The sequence below is a fragment of the Rhodnius prolixus genome, unplaced genomic scaffold, assembly GCF_049639745.1.
Source record: "Rhodnius prolixus isolate KJV_2025 unplaced genomic scaffold, Rpr scaffold_38, whole genome shotgun sequence".
In the NCBI taxonomy this organism is placed as follows: domain Eukaryota; kingdom Metazoa; phylum Arthropoda; class Insecta; order Hemiptera; family Reduviidae; genus Rhodnius; species Rhodnius prolixus.
The window spans coordinates 254,231-281,043 of NW_027411598.1; the positions used below are offsets into that span (position 1 = coordinate 254,231).

A 26,813-nucleotide genomic window follows, 5' to 3' on the forward strand; every position below is an offset into this window, starting at 1 on the left:
CTTCCTGTTTTATTTCGCTCTCCACATTAATGTAGAACCATTTCAGTTCAATGGAATAATAATAAGGAATAACAAATAAAATAAAATAATAAGTAAGTAAAATAAAATAAATAATAAGGCAGAACTCGCCTCCCTCAAAAGTATAGCAATCTCACTTGCCTTCAGGTCGCAAGGTCTCAGTTAAACCTAATAATTAGAATAATCAGAGGTTTACTCGAAGCAGAGGTCGAAACTTCGAGAAGTGATTCAGCAGCTCACAAGCAACAAAAAGTATTCTACTCACTCTGGCCTGATTCTTAATAGTGTCCAAGATATTTGCATGTTTACCTTTTCCGTCGGTATTCGCGTTTTCCACCATAAAAACGGCTATCCTTTATCCTACTACAAATCTGTTTATTCCAAGCGAAAGTGCATTACATTTTCTAAAAAATTGCTTAACCCAGAGCCCTCTAAACGTCTCATATAAACCATAAAAGGTTTACTTTAATGTCTAAAAAGTTAGTTCTCGATGATTTTTGTTAAAGTTTTCAACTGACTTTTTTTCTATTATACATGAATCAAGGAGTAACCCAATTCGAAAAAAAAGTTGTGCATTTATTGTGCTTCAAGACAATATGAATTTCTTGTTTTGAATATTTCCCTACCCAGAACAAAGGGGTGTAAATACAGAAAACTGAGGAGTTGCGTATCCGACTTGTCACTGATTTTAAATCAATTATTTACCCGAACAATTTTTGGAGAAGGAACAAAAAGAAAATAACCATTTTAGTTTTGAAGAATTATTATTTAATTTAATTAAACGGAAGTACAAAATACAGTAACAATAAAACACAGTAGTAATAAAATACAAGAGATATGTGCCTTCTTAAAATCGCTACAAAAATTGTTCGAATTGCCGCCGTATGCTCAAATAGTTCAATTCCGACTTTCATTGACGATCGTTTAAAAAGTCTCTTTCTAAAAAGATTGCTGAATAAAACCTGGCTTTCTTAGTGCATTAATGCCTTCCTTATGTTTTTTGTTTAACTGAGCTATTCATTTAATTTAATTCCTTCTGAACCATAAGCAATCGTTGTTTCATAACTGTCTCTGATTTAACATTTTATATTATGCTCTAACTTTTACTTAAGCATATACATTTTCCTAAAAATATAAAAAAAGTTATGTATATTACATTAGTGTGGTTAATTTTTTTTTTTTTTTTTTTTAATCTACATGCCAGCTCTAGAGAAACACTAGTGAACCAAAAGCTAGCTTCGACCGAGTTCTCACTTGCCGCAGTCACAGCTTGCTAACTTGATTGTACTGCCCCAAGCAGTATCTGTGACCAACAGTTTTAGTTTTTGGAGTTTCCCTGCCCCTCAAACTAATCTTATGAATATTATGGCAGGGTTGGTAAATGTTCCAAGTCAATTAATTGAAGCAACAACTCCAACTGTAGGAAATTTAATTTCAAGTCTAAAGTCACCTCTAGCCTACCAGTAGCGAACCGTCCCATTAGCATTAAATTCATTCTTTTTTTTGTAAACAAAGAAGAAGTTTACAGCTGGCAAAAGTAGTTGAAATATTTATTTTAGCCCCTTTCAATGAAAATACAAGAATGGCAATTATTGGTGGGGAACTCCAATGCAGAAATAAATACTGAGTTTTTATTAACTCAAGTTTTTGTTTTGTTTTGTATTTTTTTTTTTCATCAATTCTAGGGGAGATCGGCAAACTTGAGTTAGAGAACAGCGAACTTCGTGGCCAACTGCAACGAACACGTAAAGCGTTGGAAGAAACCTTCACACAGCTAAATGCAGCCAATCAGCGTAAAAGACAAGTTGAACGGGCCATTTGTCGTCAGTTATCCAAAACACATTATATCTTACAGAAAGCTCGCACTAACTTGGAATGTTCGGATCAACCAACTACCTCGCAGCTTTAACAGTTCTTCATGTTACTATAATTCCTTAACTAATGTCTGTGTCCTATATTTTAAGTGACTGATTGCATGTAATATTTTATTTAAAATAAAAACAATTTAAGTTTAGGGTATCACTGAGATACTCCCATGTTATCGAAAGTATTGTAAATATTATTAATTACAATTTAAAAGAAATTTACTATAACGGAGTAATAACGTGTGTTTTTCTTTCTTCTTCTTAAATGATCCATTTTTATGAAGAATGTGTGGCTCGTGCTGAGTTACTCATGTGAGTGTAGGACACACTTTAGTTTTATTAAGTTTTAATAATATGAAATTAATGTTTATTCGCAACTATATTCTTTTCAGTTAATTCAAAAATCAAAAATTGAATACAAAATATTTGTAAGAAAGAATTTTCTTTTTCTAACTGAAGCAAATTTTTTCTTAAGATTATAGAAAATAACCATTACTTCTTGTTATTTTGTTTATATAATTTAATTTTATGAGCAATATTACTATAAAGAGAAGAAGTTGAGTGATGAGAAATATCGCAATGGAAATAAGGCCGAGTCAATAGTGCAACTACAGTTTAGTTCGCTCTCGCACTCTGACTAACCGCCTGTATTCTTAGGGCTTCTGCATTCATTCTTTTTCTAATCTGAATCTGTAAAATTTTTCTTTCGTTCTGCTGAATTCTATTACGGGATTCTTACTTAAACTTTCTTTCTTTCTAAACTTATTTAAACTTGAAAAATTAACAAATGTGTTTACTTGCTACATAAAATTCTTATATCTACTTTCTTTTATATTCTTTAGTTATAAAAATGCCTTGTTTAAATCAATTCCTGGTCATATTGGCATTGGAGCTTTAATCTAAAAAGATGCTAGGTTAACAGTTTTGTTATTTGATTGCTTGCTATTATATTAAAGATTCAAATAGCGAGGAATCAATCCATAACAAAAAACAACAATTTTTTTACCAACGTATTTTTGCCAACGTTTCGACAAATTTACTGTCTTCTTCAGGGCGTGGCTATTCGGGTTGGTTGAGTTACAGAAAAAACTCAACTCAACTAACCGGCTCGCTCTGAAGAAGACAGTAAATTTGTCGAAACGTTGGCAAAAAGATGGAGTTGTTTTGTGTTCTGGACCGATTCCTTGCTATTTGAACCCTTAATATAAATATTTTACGGTCACTAAAATCTAATACAATTTCATTGCTTGCTACCTTCGAACCAGCAGCAGAACTCTGCAACTTGGTCGTCTGCAAAACAACTATTTTAAAAATGCTTAGGATTTGGTTTACTAGAAGAAAATATAGACCTGTAAAACCTTTAGTGTATATCTTTAAGGATTGGTGAATGTTTTGTAAATCAAAGCCTTAAGTGTAAAAAATAATTTTTCTTGCAGTTTTTGCAGCCATTCGATTTCTGGCGAAGTCCTAAAGTAAATAGTATTTTTGTTCGCACTGTTTCTTACGTCTTAAATGCGCAGCAAACGTTGATAGTATGATGTGCTATATAAATTTGTATATAATAAAATATTTGTTAGAAAAATGTTCAATTCTTATTAATTTTTTTTTTTTTAAATATTATTTCTCTGTGCCAAAGAAATTCATCGGAAGAGTTAACTATTTATTTAAGTTAATTTCCTGTGATGCTTACAATTTTATGTCTTGTTCTCAAATTAATGTAATTAACTATTTCCATTTTATAAACTGTGAATGTAAAAAATTAGGCGTCGCTTGTAAATATTCTATTCTAATAATACATTTTATATTATGATGTGTAAAAAATAAACTTTCTAATTAATATATATGTTTTGATATTATTCCTAGTGTCCCGTCCTTGACATTTCTGTCAACCTGCCTCGTAATAACCCGTAAAAATTGCCAGGGCCAACAAATAACGAAGTGGCCCTGGGAATATTTTTCTGATGGGGACTATTTAAGACCAGACGACCATAGTTATGTATTTTTTTAATTTGCTTCGCTTAAGCACAAAAATTACAAAATAATGAGTCAAGATCGTCTCTTTCATGAAGAAAAAAACAAAATTTCAAGAAACTAAACAATACGAGTAAGTAATGGACTAGTGTCAGTTCAAGATGTTCTACAATCCACTTGTGTTCTGGACTCTCACATAACACAGTTTTTTTTAATAAGTACGAATTCAACACTTCTAAAATTCTCTAAAAAATAAACATTTTTACAAATCATTATAATATGAGTGTATGAAAGGAAAATTTTAAGAAAGTAAATAATAAACTTCTGCACACATTCCACATACACGCATCTGTACACATAGGAGTTTGCTTTTCGTAAATTACACTTTCATATAGTAAATAAATGAATAGAGGGATTATTCGGTTTTGCATATGTACTCTCCTTATTCATTATTAATATAAATAAAAAAATCTGATAGTAATAATGAAATCTTTAGGGAAGGGATTAGTTGAGTGTTAGGTTAGGTTAGGTTCCGACGTAGAGATCACAGTTTAGAATCCAGCAGCTTGGCCCTTTGATTTTCTTTTCTTCTTAGGAGCTTCTTATAGCTCACTGACTGGTGATTGACAGTGTTATCTGCAACAAGAGAACACTTTCCAGAGGCCGGCATTGCACTGAAAAAAGCTCCAGGTGCCAATAACCTCAGCTGTTGACGTACTTGTTAGAAAGAATCCTTCATTTAAATATTTAGGAAAAAATATTAGCCATGTTTATTGTTTTGGATTTTCGAAATTTTTTTGATAGGAAAGCTCGGCCCTATTTTCAGATTAAAGAGTTTTACATTAGTTTTATAAATTATGAGCTGGTCAGTATCAATTCCAAACAGGAGAATTTTGTTTAAATTCACAATCTGTCTATCTATAATTATCTAAAAATGTAAAAAAATGTTCTTTTTTACAATTCTCCAGCTCACAAGGGAATAAATTGAGGTGTTCAGCATGCAATGATATAGTTCTGCCTGTAAATTTTAGTCAACTTCGTTTCCTGGTGATTTATTATTTATTGTATTTCTAATATCTTCACTTTATTTATCAATCGTAAAGTTCTCATGAAATTACTACTATTTCTGTACAATAAGCTTGGCGGGGTAAAAATACATATTCGGATTCCCAAATAGTTGTCTGTACGCTTTGGCCAATATATGATTAACGGCGAAGCAAATAACAGATCATAAAGTACATGCATTTTTGACAATGGTACAATAAAATTGGCTGATACTTTCGTTTCTCAAAAGTAATAGAAAATGGAAGAAAGAAAATTACAGTTTTCATTTTATTTCGGGCCAAAGAGGGCGTGGTGTGACATACATGGAAGGTAGGGGTGTGTAATAAACTGTTTTCGCTTCTGATTGGCTGTTCAACCAAACTACTTTTCACACTTCCATTCTTCAATGAGGTTGGCCAATTCTTCATTGCAAATTATTTCAATTCAAAATAAAGGTTCAATTTTTGTTACTAATTTTTCTTTCGTAGGTATTTAATAAAGTATCAAATTATTCCATAAAAAAACTTCTCCATAGAAACATAAAAAATTAATGTTTAATGATGTCTTGTATTCTAATACTAATAATATAAAGGAAAACAGAAAAATTTGCAATAATGGTTATTTTCTTGCAAAGTATTTTATTTCATTTATTAAATTCTCTTAAGCGCCCGAAAGGCTTATTATAGGAGTTGGCTTATAAAAACAATTGCAAAGTTATTGTACAATAAAAAAAGAAATACAAGAAAGAGAGTTACAACTCCTTACTTGAATACCGTGATATTCCTGGCACCCTTGCGTACAGTTTACTACAGAAAGAAAAACGACGAAAAAAGCTTTTCAGGCACCAAACGGAAAAGTAACATATTCACATAACTGGTCAACTAAACCAACTTACTCTGGCGACTAAATTCTTTATTAACTGGCCCTTCTTTAAACCAGCGCAACGTCGTCTGATCACAGAAATACTTCTTCAGGGCGACTACCCAACTCTAAAATAGGTTTTATGTGTCTTTTTTGTCAATGTGAAACGTTTCTTCAGGTAAATTAGATTCTGGAAATGATGCTTCCTCTAAAGTGCAATTTTTGCTTTATAAACGGCCTTACTATTTAAAGAAGGATTAAATTTGTTACTAATACTCTGAGTTATGGAAAATATTTAATAATTAAAAACGGCTTCAGGTTTGCTAGTAGTGCAGAAGCCGGTCTAGCAACGAAGTTGGAAATAGAAAGCAGCTGATGAACTGATTGTAGTCGCGGGAGGTTGCGGGAAGTGTTGAAGGTGGGAGGTGGAGTTTGGAGGTGGTGAAGTGGGCCAGCGCCCCCTCTCAGCCATCAGGACCTACAGAACCACAATCTCGCACAGACTGGGTCCAGGCGACCATGCTCTCTAGTTTTCAAGACCGTGCAGCGGTCTTACTGGCCGCAGTTACGTTCAGTGTACTATCGTGCTGTCCCGGCTCGGTGACCGCCATCACCAACTCACACGATCACCTACCTGCATCGCAGCTGCCCTTACAGCAACATTTCACCCAGCTTCAGGTAAAATTCATCTCACTATCTCACATTCTTAACCTATCTAATGACGATCTAAGCTATCTTGGAGTGCAGCAAATTTTATACTTGACGCAGCAAGTGTTCACTATTCAGTTTTGTCTGTAGCAATTTACTGGAAGTGATAAAATCACATTAAGATGTTCTTTACCTTAAATGAACTAGCTTACAAAAAATAATTCAATTTGTTCAAGAGATTTGGTTCAGCGAGATTAAGCAAACTGATCAGTCAATTAGCCTAATCTTCAATCAGACTCAAGAGAACCTGTCAAATTAGATAGAAACATCTTTTTGTCAGTTGAAAATGCAGGGAACCAAACTGTTCGATTGACTTAAAGGGTGCAATCTACAGGTCGGCTTCATTGAACTTTTTTCTCGCTTCTTACTTATTAAGTATTAAGCAATAAATGAGATTTCGTCACCATGCTAATGTTACTGAGATGTCTACGACCATTCAAAATGAGTTCAATATTACTGGAACATAAATTGCTTGTGAAAGAGCATAGAATTGCATGGAAATTCTCTTGTACTGCCTTACAATTTCAGTCGCTCAGCGCCATTGAGATCAAAGAATATTCCTCAAGAGAAAGTGCCCAATTAGAAGGCATATGTAAACTCTCTTAATTCCATTATCTCAATTAGAATGCTTTTGAGAGGCATAATTCCGGCATCTTGACTAAAAATAACCCGCAATGCAGCTTTCTTCCCATAGATTAAGTACTCGAAATTTATTCTACCCTACTTAGTTCTAATGCACGAATCAGGCGTGTTCATCGAAACATTTTATATTATCTTTATGAATTTTACTTGAGCACTTTCAATTAAATTACTGTATTTACCACCCCAGATTTATACTAATAGTTTTTTAATTTATACAGCAGTAGTTTTCCTGATGCGGAATCTTTTGTGTAAAATTTGAATCGTCGTTGGTTTTTCGGTCAGGACGTAGCTGCAACAATTTAAAATTGCCTAAAAGAAAATGTTTTACAGTTTTATCGACCTTAAAGATCATTCTCTTTTTCATGATTTATTATTTTACAGACTACGCTCTGTATGAATATCATTTTCAAATTTAAATTACTAAAGACTTGGAATGAAAATGCCTTTTTCAAAATTATTGAATGAGAATTTTACTTCTCCGATTGAAGAGGTTATGGCAGAATCTTAGTTCTTTTCTCTTCTCCTTTTCGCTGCAAATATTGGGAATTTTTTCCGCTAAAATAACGGAGTACATATTAATATAAAATAGATGGCTAAAGGTGGTGTTATCTTTTCGTATGATGTATACGCACGATACGGCCATTCTTAGTGATTCTGTCAGATTTAGATTACAAATTTTAAAAAACTATTAAAAATGGAATTTCTGAAAAGTCAACTCTGAAAGTTCTAGAAATCTTTTTATTCCTTAGGGGACGGGGGAATTTAATTTGTGGAGGGAGACGTCGTTGTACTAATTGTTAGTACTATCTTAACATTTATTTTAATAATAGATGACATAATAAAAATAAAGGGCGGGATTTCATTTCCGGGTCTTCATTACCTAAAAGAAAGAAATGTAGGTGATCAACAATTTGAACCGCCGCGAGAGTGGATGCCGCCCTTGTGCGATTATTTATTTTACTGGCGACATAATAAATTTTAAAATTAATAATGAAAAATGCTTATAAACAAAGAGTAGAAAGTTAATTTTGCCCCTTTACAGAATTAAGAGAATTTTAATGTTGTTTAAAGGAATTAATTAAAAAAAAAAAAAAAAAATTCTTGGCTGTAGCAAGTGAAGTGCAATTGAGCAATATAAGTCTAGTCGGAATATCTACACCAAATGATCTACCTCCTGATGATAGATATATTTTAGCGCCAGTTTTATATTCTTTCATTTAATATCCATTTTTCTTTTCCTTTTTCATGTTAAGTTTGTCTAGGGCCCATCTAGCCTAAACTTTCTTTCTGACGTCGCCAAGACTAAGGGTTTCTAAAATTATTGAAACCGATGAACTGGGTCAAAATACTTTGTTGTTATCTTTGTAATGACTCTTATTTGTTCTACGTTTGTCCACAAAACAAATTTCTGGTGTAAGAAATGGAATTCTTACATTCTATTTATAATTGTGGGAAAAAAAAGTAAACATTCGAAATAACCAAGAGTTTTTAACCATCTACCAAAAGTAAAAAGAGAAACATGTGGGAAAGTGCAAAATATAAATTTTCAATAAAAAAACAAAAATTAGCCGTGAAGAAGCATGAAGATTGGGAAATTTAATAACACTGTTGAAAGTAGAATTTTAGAAACAAAATCCTAGTATAGTATTAACCCAGTTGATACTCTTCTATTTACAATCGTGACCTTTTTTTTTCTGCTAGAGTTGCGATGTTTATGCCAGAAATCGTAATAAAATTAAGATGACGAATCTGCTACGGAGCATTTTCTCGCTCTAATCAGCGGACATAAACATGCAGAAAGCAAAAATGATGCCACAATCAAAACCTATCTGAGCAGTTACTTTCTTCGCAGAGTTCAAAGAAAGTGCTGACCTCGACTATGCCAGCTGGGCAACTCTAACCACCTCGCCGACAGATCTGACACATGTTCTCTGACTCACCTCATGCGGCTAGTAACATAAATTGAACTATCACTCTACAATATTCAGCTGCATTAAGTAAATGCAGGCAGTTGCACCTATTCACTAAATACGTAGTATTTTTGTGATTTGCAATCAGCAGAATTTTTATTTGTGTTTAAAAGTAATAATTTTGCAACAAAATTTACATGAAAAAGTTCGGTTATTATTTGTGAATGGACTGAATGTTTTAAATAATTGAATTCTTGGCGCTTTTGCCTTCTAGAAACGAAAATAACGAAAACGTATTTGTTCACGACTGAGTCATTAGTATAAAGACTATAAGAATACTTAGGAAATCTTTCAGTAGTGATACAATCTACTGATGCAATGTGAAGTTTAGAACTGCGAATTTAAGACAAACGGAGTGAAAACTGTTTGCCCAATTAACTCTGGTATCGAGTGGAATGTCTGATTAAGGAAAGGTTGTTGCGGGGGGGGGGGAGTCTGTTTCAGGTGAATGCCTGTTTATGTAGTGGGAGCGTTACTACTTTCTCGTTGTAAAAGTGAACACAAACACACCACCATATCTTTCCCTCAATTCTTTCACTGCCATGACTTGCACAATGGAATAGTGTTTGCCACAATCCATTATCCCTTTTAGTATCCTAAATTTAAATAAAATGATAAATTTTATAAACATGTCAAAGTATTTCAAATGGGTTTTTATCTTGTTTACAATGTAGCGAATTGTGTGCCTAAAAAAATAACAATACGAGTATATCCTAAAGTATCGCTCATACGTTGCTAAATTCGGTCAAAATCCACTAACAGAAGTAAGAATTAATTTCTGAAACTTTCCTGAAAATAGCATCAACTATTTCCTTTAATTTTTATACCAAAAAATTTTTTTTTTTTTAAATACGCACTCTTCTTCAGTTCTTTATTTGGCCTTCATTGGTACTTAATTGACTTTCTTGAAAGGTGGACTCATCATTGTGGTCTATCTAATTGGCTTTCTTAACGGATTAAGATACAAAAGTAGACCATTAGAATTGACTTTCTCGAAGATAAACCAACATTTATTGCCAGTGTAGGTCAAATGAAGGACGAAAATCTCCCCAAATAAATAGAGATATTGCTCATGCACCCAAGATTTTATCAAATTTAGTAGATTAATAATAAAAACAGTGTAGGCCATTTTACAGAACTGAAATTACGTACTTTGTAATTATTGGACGTGTGAAGAAATAAATTTTCCTTTTAGAAAGGTTATTGGTTCCAGTTTCTGACATTTATAGTTTATTTCTTCTGGATCTAATGAATTTTTTAAATTTAAATTGCATCACAATACTGTAGTTGTACTGAAATTGCCATACGAGTACTTTGGCGAGAGTGTTCTAGTGTGAGGCAATAAAAAAAATAAAAATGAGAAATTATTAAAAAAAGTCTTCATATTCTCTCAAATATTCTAATGAGACTGAATAGTGAAACTGAATGAAGAAGGAAGTACAAGGCACCCACCGATAATTTTCTTCTTTTTGAAGATTCCTCTTTCCTAAGTTTCTTATTTCTGTACAATTTCAGTTATGATATTATTTTTATTTTAAAAGTCCAGTTGATCCAGAAGAACACTAGAGAAGTCCGAAATGCCAAACTAATAATGTTTCTTAAAGGAAAATTTTATTTTTTGACTCCAGCTAACATAACTATTACAGTGTGAACAGTAGATCAATTATACAAATATTTCATATAATATATAAAATATCAAATACTGATAACTACTTTAAACGGATAAAAGAAGAAAGAAGTTGGTTAATTTTTCAGAAACTTGTTTTTAGGAATGAATTCAACATTATTTAGGAGATTTAGAAATTGGAAACGTACAGGTGTTACTTTACCAGAGCAGGAAGTTTCTACCATACGCTCTTTATAAAGTGTACTGACACTAAAAATCTTCAAATTAAATAGCAGAAACAAAATATGGAAGGAATTCTGGCGACGAATCGTCGCGTAAACATTAAATTCCTCACCAAGTTGAGAATTCAGTTCAGGCGCCATAATAAAAGGTGCACTTCCTTCTTCAGAAGATAACTAACTAAAAGATCCATTAGAAAATTTGAGTAATTATGCCGATTTGTTTAAAACTTGGCATGGAGGAGAATGGAAGTTAATGGAAGTGTGACTCTGGTCCCCTTAAGAAGAATAAAAAAGAGATGATAGACGTGTGGATGTTCTGGTAAATATTTTTTATGAATTTAAGATGATACTTTTGTGATGATGCTTCAGAGAGGTACAAACTAGTTTCACTTTCTAAGCCGGTGGTCAACAAGTTGTAGAATCTGGCTGGCGCCGCAGGTTGTCTAAATCCTCTCCCAAAAGAGGACACTGTACTCTCACTTGTAGACAATTCTTAGCTTAGTGCCTCGCCATCTACTCTTGGGACGTACCCTTCTTCTTCTTATGCCAAGAATTCTTCCCCCATAATCGTTCTAGCCTAGTCTGCTAAATTACCTAAATTTTCTCTTTAAATGAAAAAAAGACCTGTTTAAATTGTTTTTAACCAATCTTTTTTGATCGTCCAACCAAAGAAGCCGTGACAAAATTAGATATAAGAAGAAATCGGCTCATCTCTTCAAAACACTCTTCAAGACAGTCTACATTGTGACTAAACTGGTCTTATCTCTTAAAACGCCACCTTCTAAAGCTGTTCATAGTAACTTAGTCTTAAATTCAAAATATTATTTCCCATATATACTTTATTTATTTTATACAAACTATTCTTTGCAAATATGTTGACGTACAGAACTAATGGGTAAATGATCACTTGAGAGGGACTCCCCTAGGTATTTTACCTTATGTAAGCAGATAGAGAAGTTAAGGATCTACGGCTTTTAATCCCTCGGGGGAACAGTCAGGACGGCAACTTAAATCTGATCTAGAAGCAATTAATTAAACCAAGCAACTGGAAACATAATTAAAATATAAATAAAAAAAAGTTTATTATTATAAACTCCAGTTGGCAGAAATCTAGACAAAGATTAAACTATTTCTAGATCTATAATCATACGGATTAACCTTTTCAATCCAGTACATGGACGGTCCATGCCCCTAAATGCTTACCAATCGATTGGCAACTAATTACAATTTACCTAAAAGGACAGACCTAATATTGCAAATGAGAACGACCTTGAGTACTGTAGCTTTGAGAAAATCGTTTAGTGAACACAGGCCAGAGTGTATTTTTTCATTATTTTTTTAAAAATTCTGAGGCGAGACCGTTGGGTGGCACACACTCGTCTTGATTGGATTTTAGATTACATCACTTGCGTTATTAAAGGAGGAGTTGAGAGGGAGAGTAGGTGGGTAAGGATGTGTTATTAGGAGCTGCCGTGAGTGAAAGTGGACCAGTCGACCTTGTTGCACTATAATACGAGTACTCGTATAGTAACGGTGTGGTGGTTCCTCACTCTGATGTAAGAGCGCTGCACTGCACCGTTATCCAGGCTGCTTTTTTCCGCGCCTTTTTCCCCCGGAACTCGCATACTTACTGCTTACTGCGTCTGCCTAATAGCAGTTATAATTGGCTTTTAAAAACGGAAAGGTTCGCTCAGTGTACTAAATAATAAGTAATAATGACCGCTTTAAATGTCGCGCTTTAACTCTTAACTGTCAATTGGAGTAAATGACCTGGCCACTATTCATATTCATTTCTATTAAATGTATGACTTTGAGTTTGAAGAAGTATCTGATGCGCTTATTGGCACAAAAAAATCTATTCGAAGATTGGAAATGAAGATTTATTAGGATGATATTAATGTTATGGGAAATGAGAGTTAGATAACAGGGAGAGTGGCGGATCAGAGGGTTCTGAGCAAGAGTGTGATGGTACTTATGTTATGTGTTTGAAGAATGTTCACGCAGTTCCGAAAAGTTTTATGAATTGAAAGAGTTGAAAGTCGATCTGAATGAGCATTTCAGTTTTCTGTTTATTTCTGGTTGAAAGAAGTATCAGTTATCTTAAGTTATACTTAAGAGCACAATTTCTACTAATGTTTATTTCCTGATTAAAGGGTTGGTCCAAGAAGAATGTTAGCCATCTGCCAGAGTAAGTGGGTTTAGTGTTCTAGATAAGTGTAACATTTTATTGTTGCTTCCTTTGATCAAGGTGTCCAACAACTTGACATCTGTCTCTTACTATTCTGTTTTACTATTTTAAGAAATCTATGGTCGGAGGTAATAAATATTTACATAAATAAATATGGCGTAATTTTGATGTTTTCAACGTGTATCTAAGGATGGGGTTTTTAACTTAATTCTTTAGATACCAGAACCAAGTAGGAAACAAATTTTGGCACTTGAAACATTAGTCATAAAATTATTTGAAAAACATGTTTCATTGAGGTGCATTTCCTCCAGGATCTGCTCCTTCATCAATAAATTTAACTAATTATAGCATTTAAATAGAATTCAACTCGTGATTATTTTAATTGAAAACATGTAATATACAGGTACAGGATTATATGCCAACCCAGCGCTTTTATGTCCGATGGAAAACAGCAGGCACAAGTGCACTGGGCCACTCGTTTGAAATGAATCATCCATGATATCAGTGTTCATTTTTGTAGAAACATTTTTTCCTTCTTAGACAAGCCATACACATTTCCAAGATCACTGACTTATTCTTCAGGTTCCATATTTTTCCAGGGAACAGATCGTTTTCTGGATTGGCTGTAGTTTCCAGAAAGAAGGACAAGGTTATCCAAAAATTCTGAAATTTTTATAGTTCGGTCCAATCAGCACCTCACCACAAACCACCTCACAAACATTTCTTTATTATATCAGGTCACTTGTGTTACATTTTAGCAAGGCCCGCGGTACAACATTAAATAAAAAAATCTGTTATCAACCAAGTTACATCAAAATGGTTTATTTAAATAAATTAAGCTCTTTTTATAAAATATTTTCTTAATTCTTAAAAATAAATATGCAATTCAGTAATTTATCGTATTTATTAATGGAAGGGCGCAATAAAAAACACATTTTGCTTGTCAAAACCTTTGTTCGTCAAAAACAAGATCAACATTTTTAGAGGATTGCCGTCCTCCAGACATTCTCCTGTATCCTTTGAGTGTTCTCAAAAGAAATCGGTACTTTTAACTATATTAAAAAAAAAAATCGTTAAAAGTACAAAAGTAAAGATACGGATGGGCGGGCCGGAAATTAGCTCATTACGGATTATTTACTATTCTATTTTCGACCAAATTATGACACCATTTAAGAAGTAACGTACGATTAAAACAAAAATTCTGAATTCGTTTCAAAACTAAGTTAATCCAATAACAATGGCTACAATAAACTATCAATACAAATTGTTCAGAAGGAAGTATTAGGTATTTAATAAATGATGTTGCAAGAGAAATATCGATGTTGGTATTGAAATAACCCTTCACTTTACGATTATCATTAAAAAGAATATTTGTTGACCATCTTTGAAAATCATCTACTTTTGGAAAACATCTTGGTTACGATAAAAAATGGCGCGACACATTTCACAAAAATATATTTCTGAGAAACAATGTTTTGTTGGAGAAAGTAACAGATTATTGCCAATTTCAGTCATAATTTTTTTATTTTATTTTTCTGAAAAGTTTTTGAGCCAGGGATTAGAGGCCATCTTCACTGCTTTTACTAATTAATATTTATAATTATTGTCAAGATTTAAAGTTGGTGTGTACCAACACTCGTCATAATTCCTCTGTAACCAACGTCACAGCGCCAATTATTGCAATTATTAAATATACGTGAGGCTATTTCAATAAAAAATTAAAAAAAAAAAAAAAATTAAATTTATATTTCTATAGTAGACTCGTGCATGCTAATTGCTTGTAATTAGCGAGAGAATGCCACCGCCCACTTCCTGTTTCCAACAAACTTCTTTCTTCAAGAATAAATGGAATGAATAACAATATGTGTACTATTGTTTTGATTTCACTTCTCTCCCGGAAATTATTAAGTATACTTGCTTTCATTTAGCAGAGCAATGCTTCTTCTCTTGAAAGACTTTGAACACATGTAAGTGTTGCATATGTGTTAGTTTTTTGGACTGTGGTCGTCTTTATTATTTTTTCATCTCCACCATTTTAGGTACCGCTAAGTGATTCCATAACAAACCCCACGCTTAGCTCTCTTATAAAGAAGCTAGCATTAATTTGAATAGTGAATCTCTCGAATATATTAATGCCTTCTAGAGGAGTTTGGTATCCGGAAATACCAAACAGCGATTGCCTGGGTGTTGTTATTGTTCTTGAGGAGGTAATTGTCTTTTTCTTAATATGACTTGACGGCGTATTTTCTGTAAGCTCCTGCTTCTCTCTAATTGTCCCTTCTGAACAGTTTACTGTTCAGCATTATAAAAGTATTTGAGGATATTGAAAGCAATGCTAGAATGTCAGATTTTTAGATATTCATGCTTTTAGTTGTCTGAGTTTTTGGCATGTGACCGGAATAGGGTCATTTAATCGAATTTTCCTGCAAAATTTATCAACAAAAAGTTTTAGACCAACGCTAGTGCAATGAAAACAGAAACTCTAAAAAGCAAATAATTAAAGTAAAGAAAGGTTATTTTGCCAATTTTAGTCATAATTCTTTTATTTTTAATTGATTGATCAGCCTCAAAAAAAGAAAAGTAATTTACCAAATAATTAAAGTTATTCTTTTAAATATCCCAACGACGTGATTCAAAATTAACTTAACCAGATCTACATGTTTTACGTCCGAAATATATGCAAATTTGTTTATGGCAATGTGGTTTATGGATGTGCACTTATAAACAAAATATTTGAATTCGAAATGCTCCAAAATAGCAAAATTTGAAATTAGTTTGGATCTTAACATCGTTCAAAAGTAACATCCGTTTACCAGTGATTTCACTCAATAAGAAATTTTGTTTTGTACTTTTGTCTTATTTTGAAGCAAAAGTTACTAAATGTTTTAATTTAAACAATGAAAACTTATCACTTTTTCAACTTATACGTATTCTAACCGCTTCATTTTGGACCACTTTACAATTTTTCACTCTAAGACGGAAATTTGTATTACCATCCCCTACGCTCTATTTCACCTGATAGGTGAAATGTCAATTGAAACCACTGAGACTGTGGCCGACCAAATGGTGTGATGAAAGGCAGTACAATATAACATAGGAAAGGAAGCTCTGAAGGCTTGTCAACTCACTTCTTATGTAAATTAAATTATCTGCTACAAGGTCTTTTTCTTCGTTAATAGCTATTTTTGTAAGTATCTGCTAGCACCATTATTTCCAAGCAGAGGACAAAGGGACTGCTACAGTAAACCACACAAAATTAGGTCGCAACATACGCAACTGTGCTGTCAAAAGACCAATCAGTTACACTTTTATTTACACACCTTATATCTTCTAGCCTAATTTGCTATAAATGGGAAAATCATTTCGTTACGTTATCTAACATACTCCCGAGAGAAAGTAATACGATCATTGTGTGAATGAGCTCGCGCGGGCCGCTGCAAGCAGTAAGCGTTCCAATACCAAAAAGTACGGGAAATTAAATGTGAATCAAACAAGCATATCTCTTTTTAGATCACATCAATACGATAGGTCTGTGATGTTTGAAAATCAGATAATATATTTTAGAAATAAGAAAACTGAAAATGGCTTACAGTAAACTGATATTATTGACAGTCGATTGATATAGCTTGATGATTGATTGATATGGCCATCAGTGAAAAGTTGGATCTCGACGCGACATTTCCTTTTTAGGTTTATTTTATGAAAAACACACTTTTTAAATTCAATTACCTCAAAATGTGTATCTCTGCTAATCTCTAAATCACAAAATACATCATGATGACCATGCTTGTAGCAATATTAGGGAACTCATTACCCTCTACAGCCAGCAAATTAACAGATATAAAATGTTTCAAATGTGTAAATGTTTCAATACCTTAGGATGTTAGTAGTTAGGGCAGGGAGTAGCTGATTGGTTAGCGAATACTGGATTCCAATGCTGGGATCCCGGGTTCGAAACCAGCTGCTGGCCCTTAGATTTTCTCTTCCTAGGAGCTTCTTACAGCTCACTACACGTTGATAGACAGTGTTGTCTGTAACGAGAGAACACTGTGCAGAGATGGCAGTGCACTGAAAAAAGCTCTAAAGCTCCTGGCGCCAATAACCTAAGATGTTGTCCCGCCTTAAATTAAAAGAAAATACCCTAGCGGTCAGTCATCAGCAGGACAGAAGTAAAGTGCTGTTACGACCTGTCCATGAAATGTACAATTTCACCCAAAGAACGTACTTCAATTACATTATTTTGCTTGTATGTCAATCTAACTTGCATATATATAAAAATTTACACAATAACAAATGTTATCATTTTAGATCAGCGAGAGTTCCGTGAGGTTACATTACCATCTGAATATTGCTTTTATTGTCTAATGTATAATGGTACGTAACCCGTAACCATATAACTTATAACGGTAATATGGCGACATCTTTACTTTTCCCGTTTGCTACAAAGCAATTTGCTCAACAATTTGTAGTTTTAGGATTAATGGAAAACTCATTTAAAGAAATAGCTTCTGGAAAAATAATAAAATATGGTATTTTTACATATAGTATACAAGAAAGAGTACTTCATAGTGAGATATTTTCGAGATTGAGTTTTCAAACCTATCCACTGTGAGGGACCTTTGACCTCTCTCTGTCATTTTCCTTTTTTCTTTTTTTTTTTTAAATTTAGTATTCGCGCTAATAAGATAGCTTTTGACATGTACAAGTTCATTTGCTTCACTGTAATGAAATGGTAGTGTTGAAAGAAGTACGACGACACAGCTCTCTTGAAACCTACCTCCAATGTTCCCTAACAGAAAGGTTGCCTAACTAAAATAATAGGCCTAATTAAGTACTGGCCAAGCTCAAAGGAAACCCGTTGGAAACTTGCTAGAAAATTTAAGACGATTATTCAAAGTTTTACTTCATTTAGACAAAAATCATTTCAATTCCTAATTTCCATTAGACATTTTATTCTCAGAAATGGTACAACACTAACAAGATCTAGTTTAGTGAAAACTTCAAAAAAATAGAGGGTAAATTGAGTTGTATTTGCGGAATTAGTAAAACTTTTGCCGGCCATATTGGTGACACCAATTCGAGATATCAAATTTGAACTTTCTTTCTTTAAATTTTTTTCAAAATCTTTTATTGACGTTTACAAATGCAAGATTGTTGCAACAAGTAATTAACTATAGTTCCAAATAACTCACTATCAAAATTTTGGAGAGGAGAAGGGTCCGAGTGGTGTCACTCCATTATCTAGTACACTTACGTTTATCATATGATAAGAATAGATAACGATACCGCCTTCTCTTCATTCCTCTTGGAGGATTACCTGGTAATGCGGAAGAAGATGGGTGTTCGAATAAAGAGTTAGGATGAGCTGATGTAGAGGAATGCAATTTGAGAAAACTAGATCATTGACGAAAGGGATTTTGAGATCATTTTGGCTTATGAGGTTAGAATTTTTTCCGAAGTATTTTTGAATGTAATGGCTTTAAGCGCAGAAAGTTGGAACGTGGAACCTTATAGTTGGATGTCTTACTCGTATGTCCAATTAGTTCGCAGTAACCAGTGCTTTTAAAACATTCCCATTCGATCTGGTTGCAAGCACTTACCACTTTATCATCACTGTTTCTCTTCCAATCAACACCAGTCCAATCTGTGTGACAAGCAAACAACAGTTAACTTCTACTTTGTAATTTGTTTCATCTGAAGATTAATCATTTACTAAAATATTTATGGAAACAAATCAGCCCAGTACGAATAAACATAATGTATATAAAATATAAGCAGATAATTGAAGCTTTCACTAGACATGAGCTAATACGTGCCCACTCATTGAAGATGTTTGCTTATTTTTACGAAACTGTTATGTAATTATCAATAAAGAGATATGCTACATGTATCATGTACAATTAGCAACATAACTGATGTAACACTTTTTGACGTTGTTTTTCTTTGTAATGCAATTTGCTCAGGAACCTAATGTACGATGAGTCATTTAGTTAGTCAACCCAATAATAGTATCCTTTGGATACTTTATTTAAATAAAGGTAGAGTTGTAATTTTGAACATTTTGCATGAAAGCCTCCCACCAATTTTGGAAATTTAGAGTTTAAAGAAAATATAAAATTTTTCAAATCTTAAAGAGGAAGTCGCGTGAGTGATCACAAACCAGATTTTCTATCGTGAAAATAAGAAAATTTGCCGGTATTGTGGACTAGCAGGCTCTAGTTTTGTTGGTCTGCGGATGCTAACACAACTGATGTGATATAGTGTTAGATTTTCATAGGTTCTTTATGCTAATTTGACTAACCGGTTTGTTTTTTTGCGCCCTTGAGTATTGAGTCCTGACTCAGGAAACCAGAGTAACCGTTTGAAAATATGAAGTAGAAATTTTAGGTGGCAGATTAGTTACTTGTTATACCGATTTTACCAATAATACTGCTAGGTCGTATCGAATGCGCCAGTAATATACAGTGATTGAACGATACGCATTTTAAAAGGAACATTAATTGAAAAAAAAAAATACTAAAAGAACAATTAAAAATATTCTTATAACATAAATCAATGATTTTATTTATTTATTTTTAAATAAAAATCGTCGGTTTAAGTTCATTCTCCGATAGAAAAGTGATTGTTACTTTATTTGGTAGTCAAGCGTTAATAATAGTAGATAATAATTAATCTGGATTAATATTAAATAATATAGTTTTCTACTACTGCATTCTTAATCTAGGTGTTCTCCCCACGTTATATTTAAGTTATGTATCATAAAATAGTTACAAAATATGTATATTCTGAGGACAGTCAATAAATTATTGAAATATTTTAATACAACTACTCAATTAAAGGGACTACAATAAATTTCAATAAAGATCAATAATTACTGTTGAATAATTTATTTGTTATGTGTGTTATTTGTGGTCTCGAATACTTCTGTTAGACAAAGTGAACATTCAAATTTTGTTTTAAATGGGTGATTCAAATTTTAACAGTAACCAGCTCTAACTTTGTTGTTGTTGTTTTTTTTTTAATGTCTATGTGGACAGGCAGCTATTGCGAACTAGGAACTGGATGGCGGCTGCAAGAGAGATGGAGTAAGATCGAGGAGACCAGGGATACAACTAACTGGGTTCTAGTGCCACTGAGAGAGACACAATTTAACTGCAATTTCAGTGCTTCCTTTTAACAGGAGTGAGCAAAATTAATTGCGATTACAGAAATTCTTACTAAAAAGGCAAAAAGAGATTAAACATCAAATTCGTACGATTGCAATACTTCAATTTAATAGCTGTAAAAGTACGGTGGCACTTTAATCTCACGTACACTTCTTTCTGACAATTTAATGAAAATCGGGAGAAGATTGTTGAAAATAGTTTACATGGGGCCTTACATAAGAGGGGCAAACGTCCCTCCAAAACTGTTCAGCGTCAAGAACAGTCATATATTTTATTTACAATTTAACCAACTATTGTATACTAGAACATTAGCTTATACTATTTATAGAGCTAACTTTTCTCTACTATTTGGTAAGCTATTGTTCCCTTTTGAACAATACGAAGGGAAATATAGAGGTTTTAATTTTGAAGTATTTGAAAACCTCCAAATTTAACCTTCTATATCTCCCTATTACCACTAAAATTTTGCAACCTATGTACATCAGTTTTAGAGCTATCTTTTTTTGTACTATTTGCTATGGTATCGTTGAATTTTGATCAATACGAACGGAGATATAGAGGTTTGAAATTTCATAACTCATTAACTATTATCACTAAAACATTGCCACTTATATCAATTATAGAGGAAACCTTTCTCTACATTTTGGTAGAGAGATGATTCAATTTAGTACAATATGAAGGGATACAGGGAGATTTTAATTGTTAACCATTTGCAAAACCTCCTAAATGTAACCTTCCATATCTCATTATCTATTATCACTAGAACTTTGCCGACAATATCAGTTATAGAGATACCAATGTCTTATTAACTATTATCACTAGAACATTGCTAATTGTATCATTTATAGAGCAAACCATTCTCAACAATTCCGTAAAAAGATCATTGAATTCTGAACATTAGGAAGGGAGATATAGAGGTTTGAAATGTGATGTATTTTCAAAACTACCAATATTTAACGTTTTACATCTCTTTAACTATTTTCACTAAAAAATTGCAATTAATACCAGTTACAGTGCTCACTTTTCTTAACAACTGGGTAAAGAATTCATAAATTCTAAGCAATACGTAGAGTGATATGGAGGTTTGAATTGTGATGGAAGTTGAAAAGCTCCAATATTTAATCTCCTATATCCCATTAACTATTGTAACTGGAATAATGCTATTTATATCCGTACACTTTTCTCTATATTTGGGTAATGAATTCATTGCGATATGAAGAATATTATATTTAGTTATTTTGAAACTATTATAAGAGTAAGCGTTTACATTAGATAGTTTTACTAACACAGCCGTGTCTCAGCACTGTCTCATCTGGTATCTTTGGGTGAAGAATCCTTCCGACTGTCTAAATAGAAGAGTGAACATCACAGTTAGAGAAAGTTTTACATCAAATCAATTTGATAATCTGGAGGGCTCAAAAACGCATTTCCTGTGAAACTGAAATTGTTTAGTTCGATCTACCGGTGCAACAAAAGGAGAAAGTGAACAAGTTCCGAATCAGAGAAGCGTAAAATTGAATTTTACATAAATTCTTCTTTATCCATTTCCACACCATATCTTAAAATGAGATTATTGGAGGTGATAAATTAAAGGGCTAGCCCATTAGTTACCAAACTGTGTACTCTAGGTGGCAATTGCCAGTTTTCAGTTTGGCGAAGTCAGTGAAAGTTGCCTGTTTGCTGTTAAAATCTCTGTTCAGTCGTTTCGCAACCTGCTGCCCCTCACCACTCTCCAGTCCTTACTTTCTCAACTTCTCCAGACAAACGGAACAGAACACGTTGCTTGTTTTAGAATGAGTCGAAATCTTTCTAATGGAGTTTTTCCAAGCAAATTAGCTTTTTAATAAATGTTTGTGCTTGACAGATGTTTTGTTCGACCCATATCCTTTTTTTACTATTAGTTGATGGTTCATTTTTTTTGAAGAGGAAGGTTAGATAAGAAATTTTAAAATAAATTTTATTCCACGCTAATATTACCTGGAATTTATTAATCTCTGAAATACTATAACAAATTTTTAGTTCTAAAAGCTAAATTTTGAATTTTTAGTGGCATGCTATTATCAGAAGTAATTGAAACACATACCTAGTACATATTTAAAATTTAAATAACAGCTGTTAGTTGAGGTGTAGCGTAACAAGGCATTTAGCAGTTTTTATGTATTTCTTGGAACAGGTAAATAATACACATGTAAATCCTGGAAGATGATATGTATTTCTTAAAAAGGTAAATGTAAACTTAACAAAACACACACGTTTTCATTTTCCTTCTCTCCACATAACCATACTGTCCACTCCCCTCCTCCTCAATCGATCTCTATATCATATCGATATCAAATATACCACAGCGGTCTATCCACACAAAGCCGCTACCACTTTATTTTTACTAATACCTACATTTTTCAAATAAGAGTTAATCAAAAACTGTTCCAAATCCAAAGAATATTAATGAAATTTTGATTAGTGGTATTTAATTTTCTTAATTTTCTACAGTTCTTGTTCTCAGGTGGCCATTGTCACGGAAAAAATGGGAAATCATAAAAAGAAATTTATAAAATGTCCGCTTTTTCGAAAACCTTGTGAGTCGGGCTATTGTTTAAAAGTAGTTTTTTGCTAGAATCAGCAAATCCATTTCATTGATTGATCTATTTCATTTGTTAGCCCTAACCTAATACTTACTGTTTAATAACAATATGCCTCTTGGTGGCTGCGGTGCCGTGGGGCATGGATTCCGTCTCGCCGTTCAAATCTAATCTATCAAATTTAAATCTACTGTTTAATAAGACCCGGAGTGGAATCCATTAATGACACTAAGCAAATCCATTCTACTTCCTCTAAATAGTTGTTTTTGTTACAGTATTCGTCAATCACGGATCAACTGAGCAGAGGACAACTATCGCCTCAAGAACAATCGCACATCCTCACTGACATACAGCAGCACAGGTTTCTGGTCAATGTAAACGAGGGTCTCCGGCAAGAGCAGTCAAAAGCGCAGACGTCTTTTCAACAAGATCCAATTAAAAGTGGTCAACATTCTCTGCAGCAACATCCTAAACATCCGCCCTTGTTCCCTCCGCAACAAACTTTTCACCATCACTTTCCGCAGGACAGCTTTCAGGTCGGCAACATAGCCAGCACATTTGCCAATATTTACCATTCAGACAAGAAACCTATACTACTGCAGCCTACATATCCACAAGAATATAAATCACAATCACCTCAGCTGCAATCAGTTCATCACCTAAAGAAAAACCCGACGCAGCAAAGTTTTCCTCAATCAACGTTTCAACAGACCCCACAAACTTTACATCAACCTAAGCAAAGTTTCCAGTCGGGCTTTCAACAGACCCCACAAACTTTACATCAACCTCAGCAAAGTTTCCCTCAGTCAACGTTCCAGCAGAATTTACAATTACCACCACCCGCCGCGCCCCATTTTGACTCCACCAAAAACTTTGTTGCTTCAGGAATCGAAAATAAAACACCCAAGCATCAACAATATTTAACAGAAGTACCGCAACCTAAAGCACCGCCGCAGGCATTTCAGTCTGATGCCCACACTCTGGCTCCTCCCAAATATCGTACTCAATCTTGGGTGCTGGAAACTCAACCTCCTACTCCATATAAAACACAAAAACCATATGACGCCATAACATTTGCAACGGAGTCCTATAAACCGGCTACTCCAACTCCAAGAGTAGTCAAATATCGGCCAAGTCCAAAAATACAGGAAGAAAAGAATAGAGAAGAAGAACAGAGCGATGTCTTCAATAAGCAAGACAGAAAGAAATTGTACGAACAACTGGTAGACTCTGCTCTACATGCGTCGACTCCGAGATCAGTGACTACTAAAGTCCCCAGAAGAAGTAGCACTACGACTGCAGCTATCCCTACCAGCACTTCTCGACAGATCCCAGACGAGCGTTACATACAGCAGCAGCTACAGAAACAAATACAAGAACAATTCCACAACAAAGATAACCCATTCAACACTCTGAAAATAACATTGCCCGTAGAGCTCAGTTCAGAGCAGATCGCCAACTTACCAAACTTAGCTCTTGGAGACTCCCTAGCCCAAGTACCAGATCTACCATCACAACTAACTTCACTCGCCGAATTGCCACAATCAATTTTCATGGCTAACGGCCAGAAAGTGAAATTAGGAGCTTCCTCTGATGGTAAATCATCCAGAAAAGAATCAGCCCAAGTGAAAACTATTCTGGGCAAGCAATCGACGCCCACAATCACGACTACAACTATCAAGCCTCCTACATTGTTATTTGAAGAATTGACCAAAAATGTCCTGCCGCCAGGTGCAGATTTTGAATTGATTCGACAAAAACAGGATGGCGCACTGGAAGAAGTTGGAAACATACAAAATTTTCAACAAAAGAAAGTAACATTTGTAATATTGGAAGAACAACCCGACGGAAGTGTCAAAGTACAAGGGGTCAGAGGTAATGAAAATGTACAAACTGATTCCAAAGAATCGGATGTAGAAGCCATCATAGAAAGGTTGAAAAAAGGAGAGATTAGACTTCCCCCATCAACAAAATTATCCACTGCAGGTCTTGCAACACCTCAAGAATCTCAAGCATCGCCAAATTATGTAAAGCAGGAGAAGAATAAAACCTCAGTGAAGCCAATACTGGGAGCAAAGCGCCGACAAAGTACAACCAAGTCGCCCATTTTCATTCCCTCAACACCGCAGGCCAACACTCATGCTGGACCAGTGTACCTGGCAGAAGATTACAACTCAAAGTGGCCCACAACAACCGCGCTGCCGACAAGAAATAGGCCAGAATATACATTACCAAAAAGGAAAGACATCCCTTCTTTCTTGCCGACTGTGACTTCGTCTCAGAACACTGCGAACAAAGTAGCGATATCACAAGCCGCTCAGCCGGCATCACAACATTCACTTTCCAACTATAATTACTCGCCGACTCCAACCTCCTCCTACTCACCGCAAACGGCCAGCACTCCTACGACTAGCGAGAATCACGTGACCACGCCGCTCACTCCCAGCCAGTCTTCGCCATCGGTTGCCGCACTCACTAACACTCTCAGAGCCAATGGCCTCTTTGCAATGGCTAAATTCCTCCGACAATCAGGTCTAGACTCCGTACTGAATGGAACAGGTAAAGATATTTATATTTTGGGTAATTACCAACGTTACAATAGTCAACATTAAATCCGGTGCCGTTGTTAATTTTTCTGTTTGTTTCTTAGAACAATTAGACATTAGTTTAGTAATGATTTCTTTATGTTCCTTGTTATTGATCACTACCGCCCACGTCTGTCACATTCTTTGGTTCATTTGTGATGATGTAGGGGTTATATTCAATAAATACAAGTAGTAACGGAGAAATTTTGGGACGTAGCTATTTTTGCTGAGATAGGTCATGATTGAATAAGGTTTCTGAAATTGGCAATTTTTCGAACTTTTGACTGAAAAAATAATTGATTTGTAAAGTAGTAAAGAAATGCCTGTTTTTCAGGGGGGCTTTACATCCAACTACCAAATTAGGTGTCGTGGACGGAGGCGATTAGCAACATTACTTCACTATAAAGTTCTCATATTAAACATTAAATAAAATCCAAGGCATAGACCGGGATTAGAACCCAGTAATAATAATAATAATAATAATAATAATAATAATAATAATAATAATAAGGGAAGGGATTAGCTATGCGGTTAGCATACTGGACTCCCACGCGGAGGTCCCGGGTTCGAATCCAGCAGCTGACCCTTAGATTTTCTCTTCCTAGGAGCTTCTTACAGCTCACTGTCCGGTGATGGACAGTGTTGTTTGTAACGAGAGAACACTGTCCGGAGGCCGGCAGTGCACTGGAAAAAGCTCCGGGCGCTAATAACCTCAGCTGTTGATGCGCAAAAAAAAAAAAAAAAAAATAATAATAATAGTGTTTTAGGGAAGGGATTAGCTATGCGGTTAGCTTATTGGAGTTCCCAGGTTCGAATCCAGCTGCTGACCCTTAGATTTTCTCTTTCTAGGAGCTTTCAGCTCACTGCCCGGTGATGGACAGTATTGTCTGTAACGAGAGAACACTGTCCGGAGGCCGGCAGTGCACTGGAAAAAGCTCCGGGCGCTAATAACCTCAGCTGTTGATGCGCAAAAAAAAAAAAAAAAAATAATAATAATAGTGTTTTAGGGAAGGGATTAGCTATGCGGTTAGCTTATTGGAGTTCCCAGGTTCGAATCCAGCTGCTGACCCTTAGATTTTCTCTTTCTAGGAGCTTTCAGCTCACTGCCCGGTGATGGACAGTATTGTCTGTAACGAGAGAACACTTTCCGGCAGTGCACTGAAAAAAGCTCCGGGCGCCAATAACGTTAGATGCTGACGCGCCTTAAATCATTAAAATAATAATAATGTGCTTTATTAAAGAAAATAATAGGAATACAAGAGAAAATAAATAAATAACACCACTTAGACATGGACTCAAGTTCGGTCTGCCAAATTGACTTTACAGTAAACAAAAGAGTTGCTCCGCAAAATATCTAAACAAACTGAT

The 26,813-nt window shown here is 34.3% G+C and overlaps 2 protein-coding genes and 1 long non-coding RNA gene across 15 annotated transcripts in view; 2 read left to right on the forward strand and 1 right to left on the reverse strand.

Moving 5' to 3' along the window:
- cnn (phosphodiesterase 4D interacting protein centrosomin) overlaps positions 1–3,722 on the forward strand; it is a 94,589-nt gene extending 90,867 nt beyond the window's left edge. For all 13 annotated transcript variants that reach the window (XM_074123906.1, XM_074123903.1, XM_074123904.1 and 10 more), the window contains one exon: positions 1,704–3,722. In XM_074123906.1, coding sequence (XP_073980007.1) covers positions 1,704–1,927 — 224 coding nt within the window. In that variant the 3' untranslated portion in view covers positions 1,928–3,722. The remainder of the gene's footprint in view (positions 1–1,703) is intronic.
- On the reverse strand, positions 807–22,575 carry LOC141452097 (uncharacterized). The gene is made up of 3 exons (XR_012457228.1): positions 22,365–22,575; positions 18,643–18,759; positions 807–1,143 (listed from the first exon to the last, which is right to left on the reverse strand). It is a non-coding gene; the product is annotated as an uncharacterized lncRNA (long non-coding RNA).
- Positions 6,211–26,813, forward strand: part of LOC141452086 (uncharacterized) — a 30,918-nt gene continuing 10,315 nt past the window's right edge. The window contains exons 1-2 of the mRNA XM_074123917.1: positions 6,211–6,437; positions 23,136–25,419. Coding sequence (XP_073980018.1) covers positions 6,279–6,437; positions 23,136–25,419 — 2,443 coding nt within the window. The 5' untranslated portion in view covers positions 6,211–6,278. The remainder of the gene's footprint in view (positions 6,438–23,135; positions 25,420–26,813) is intronic.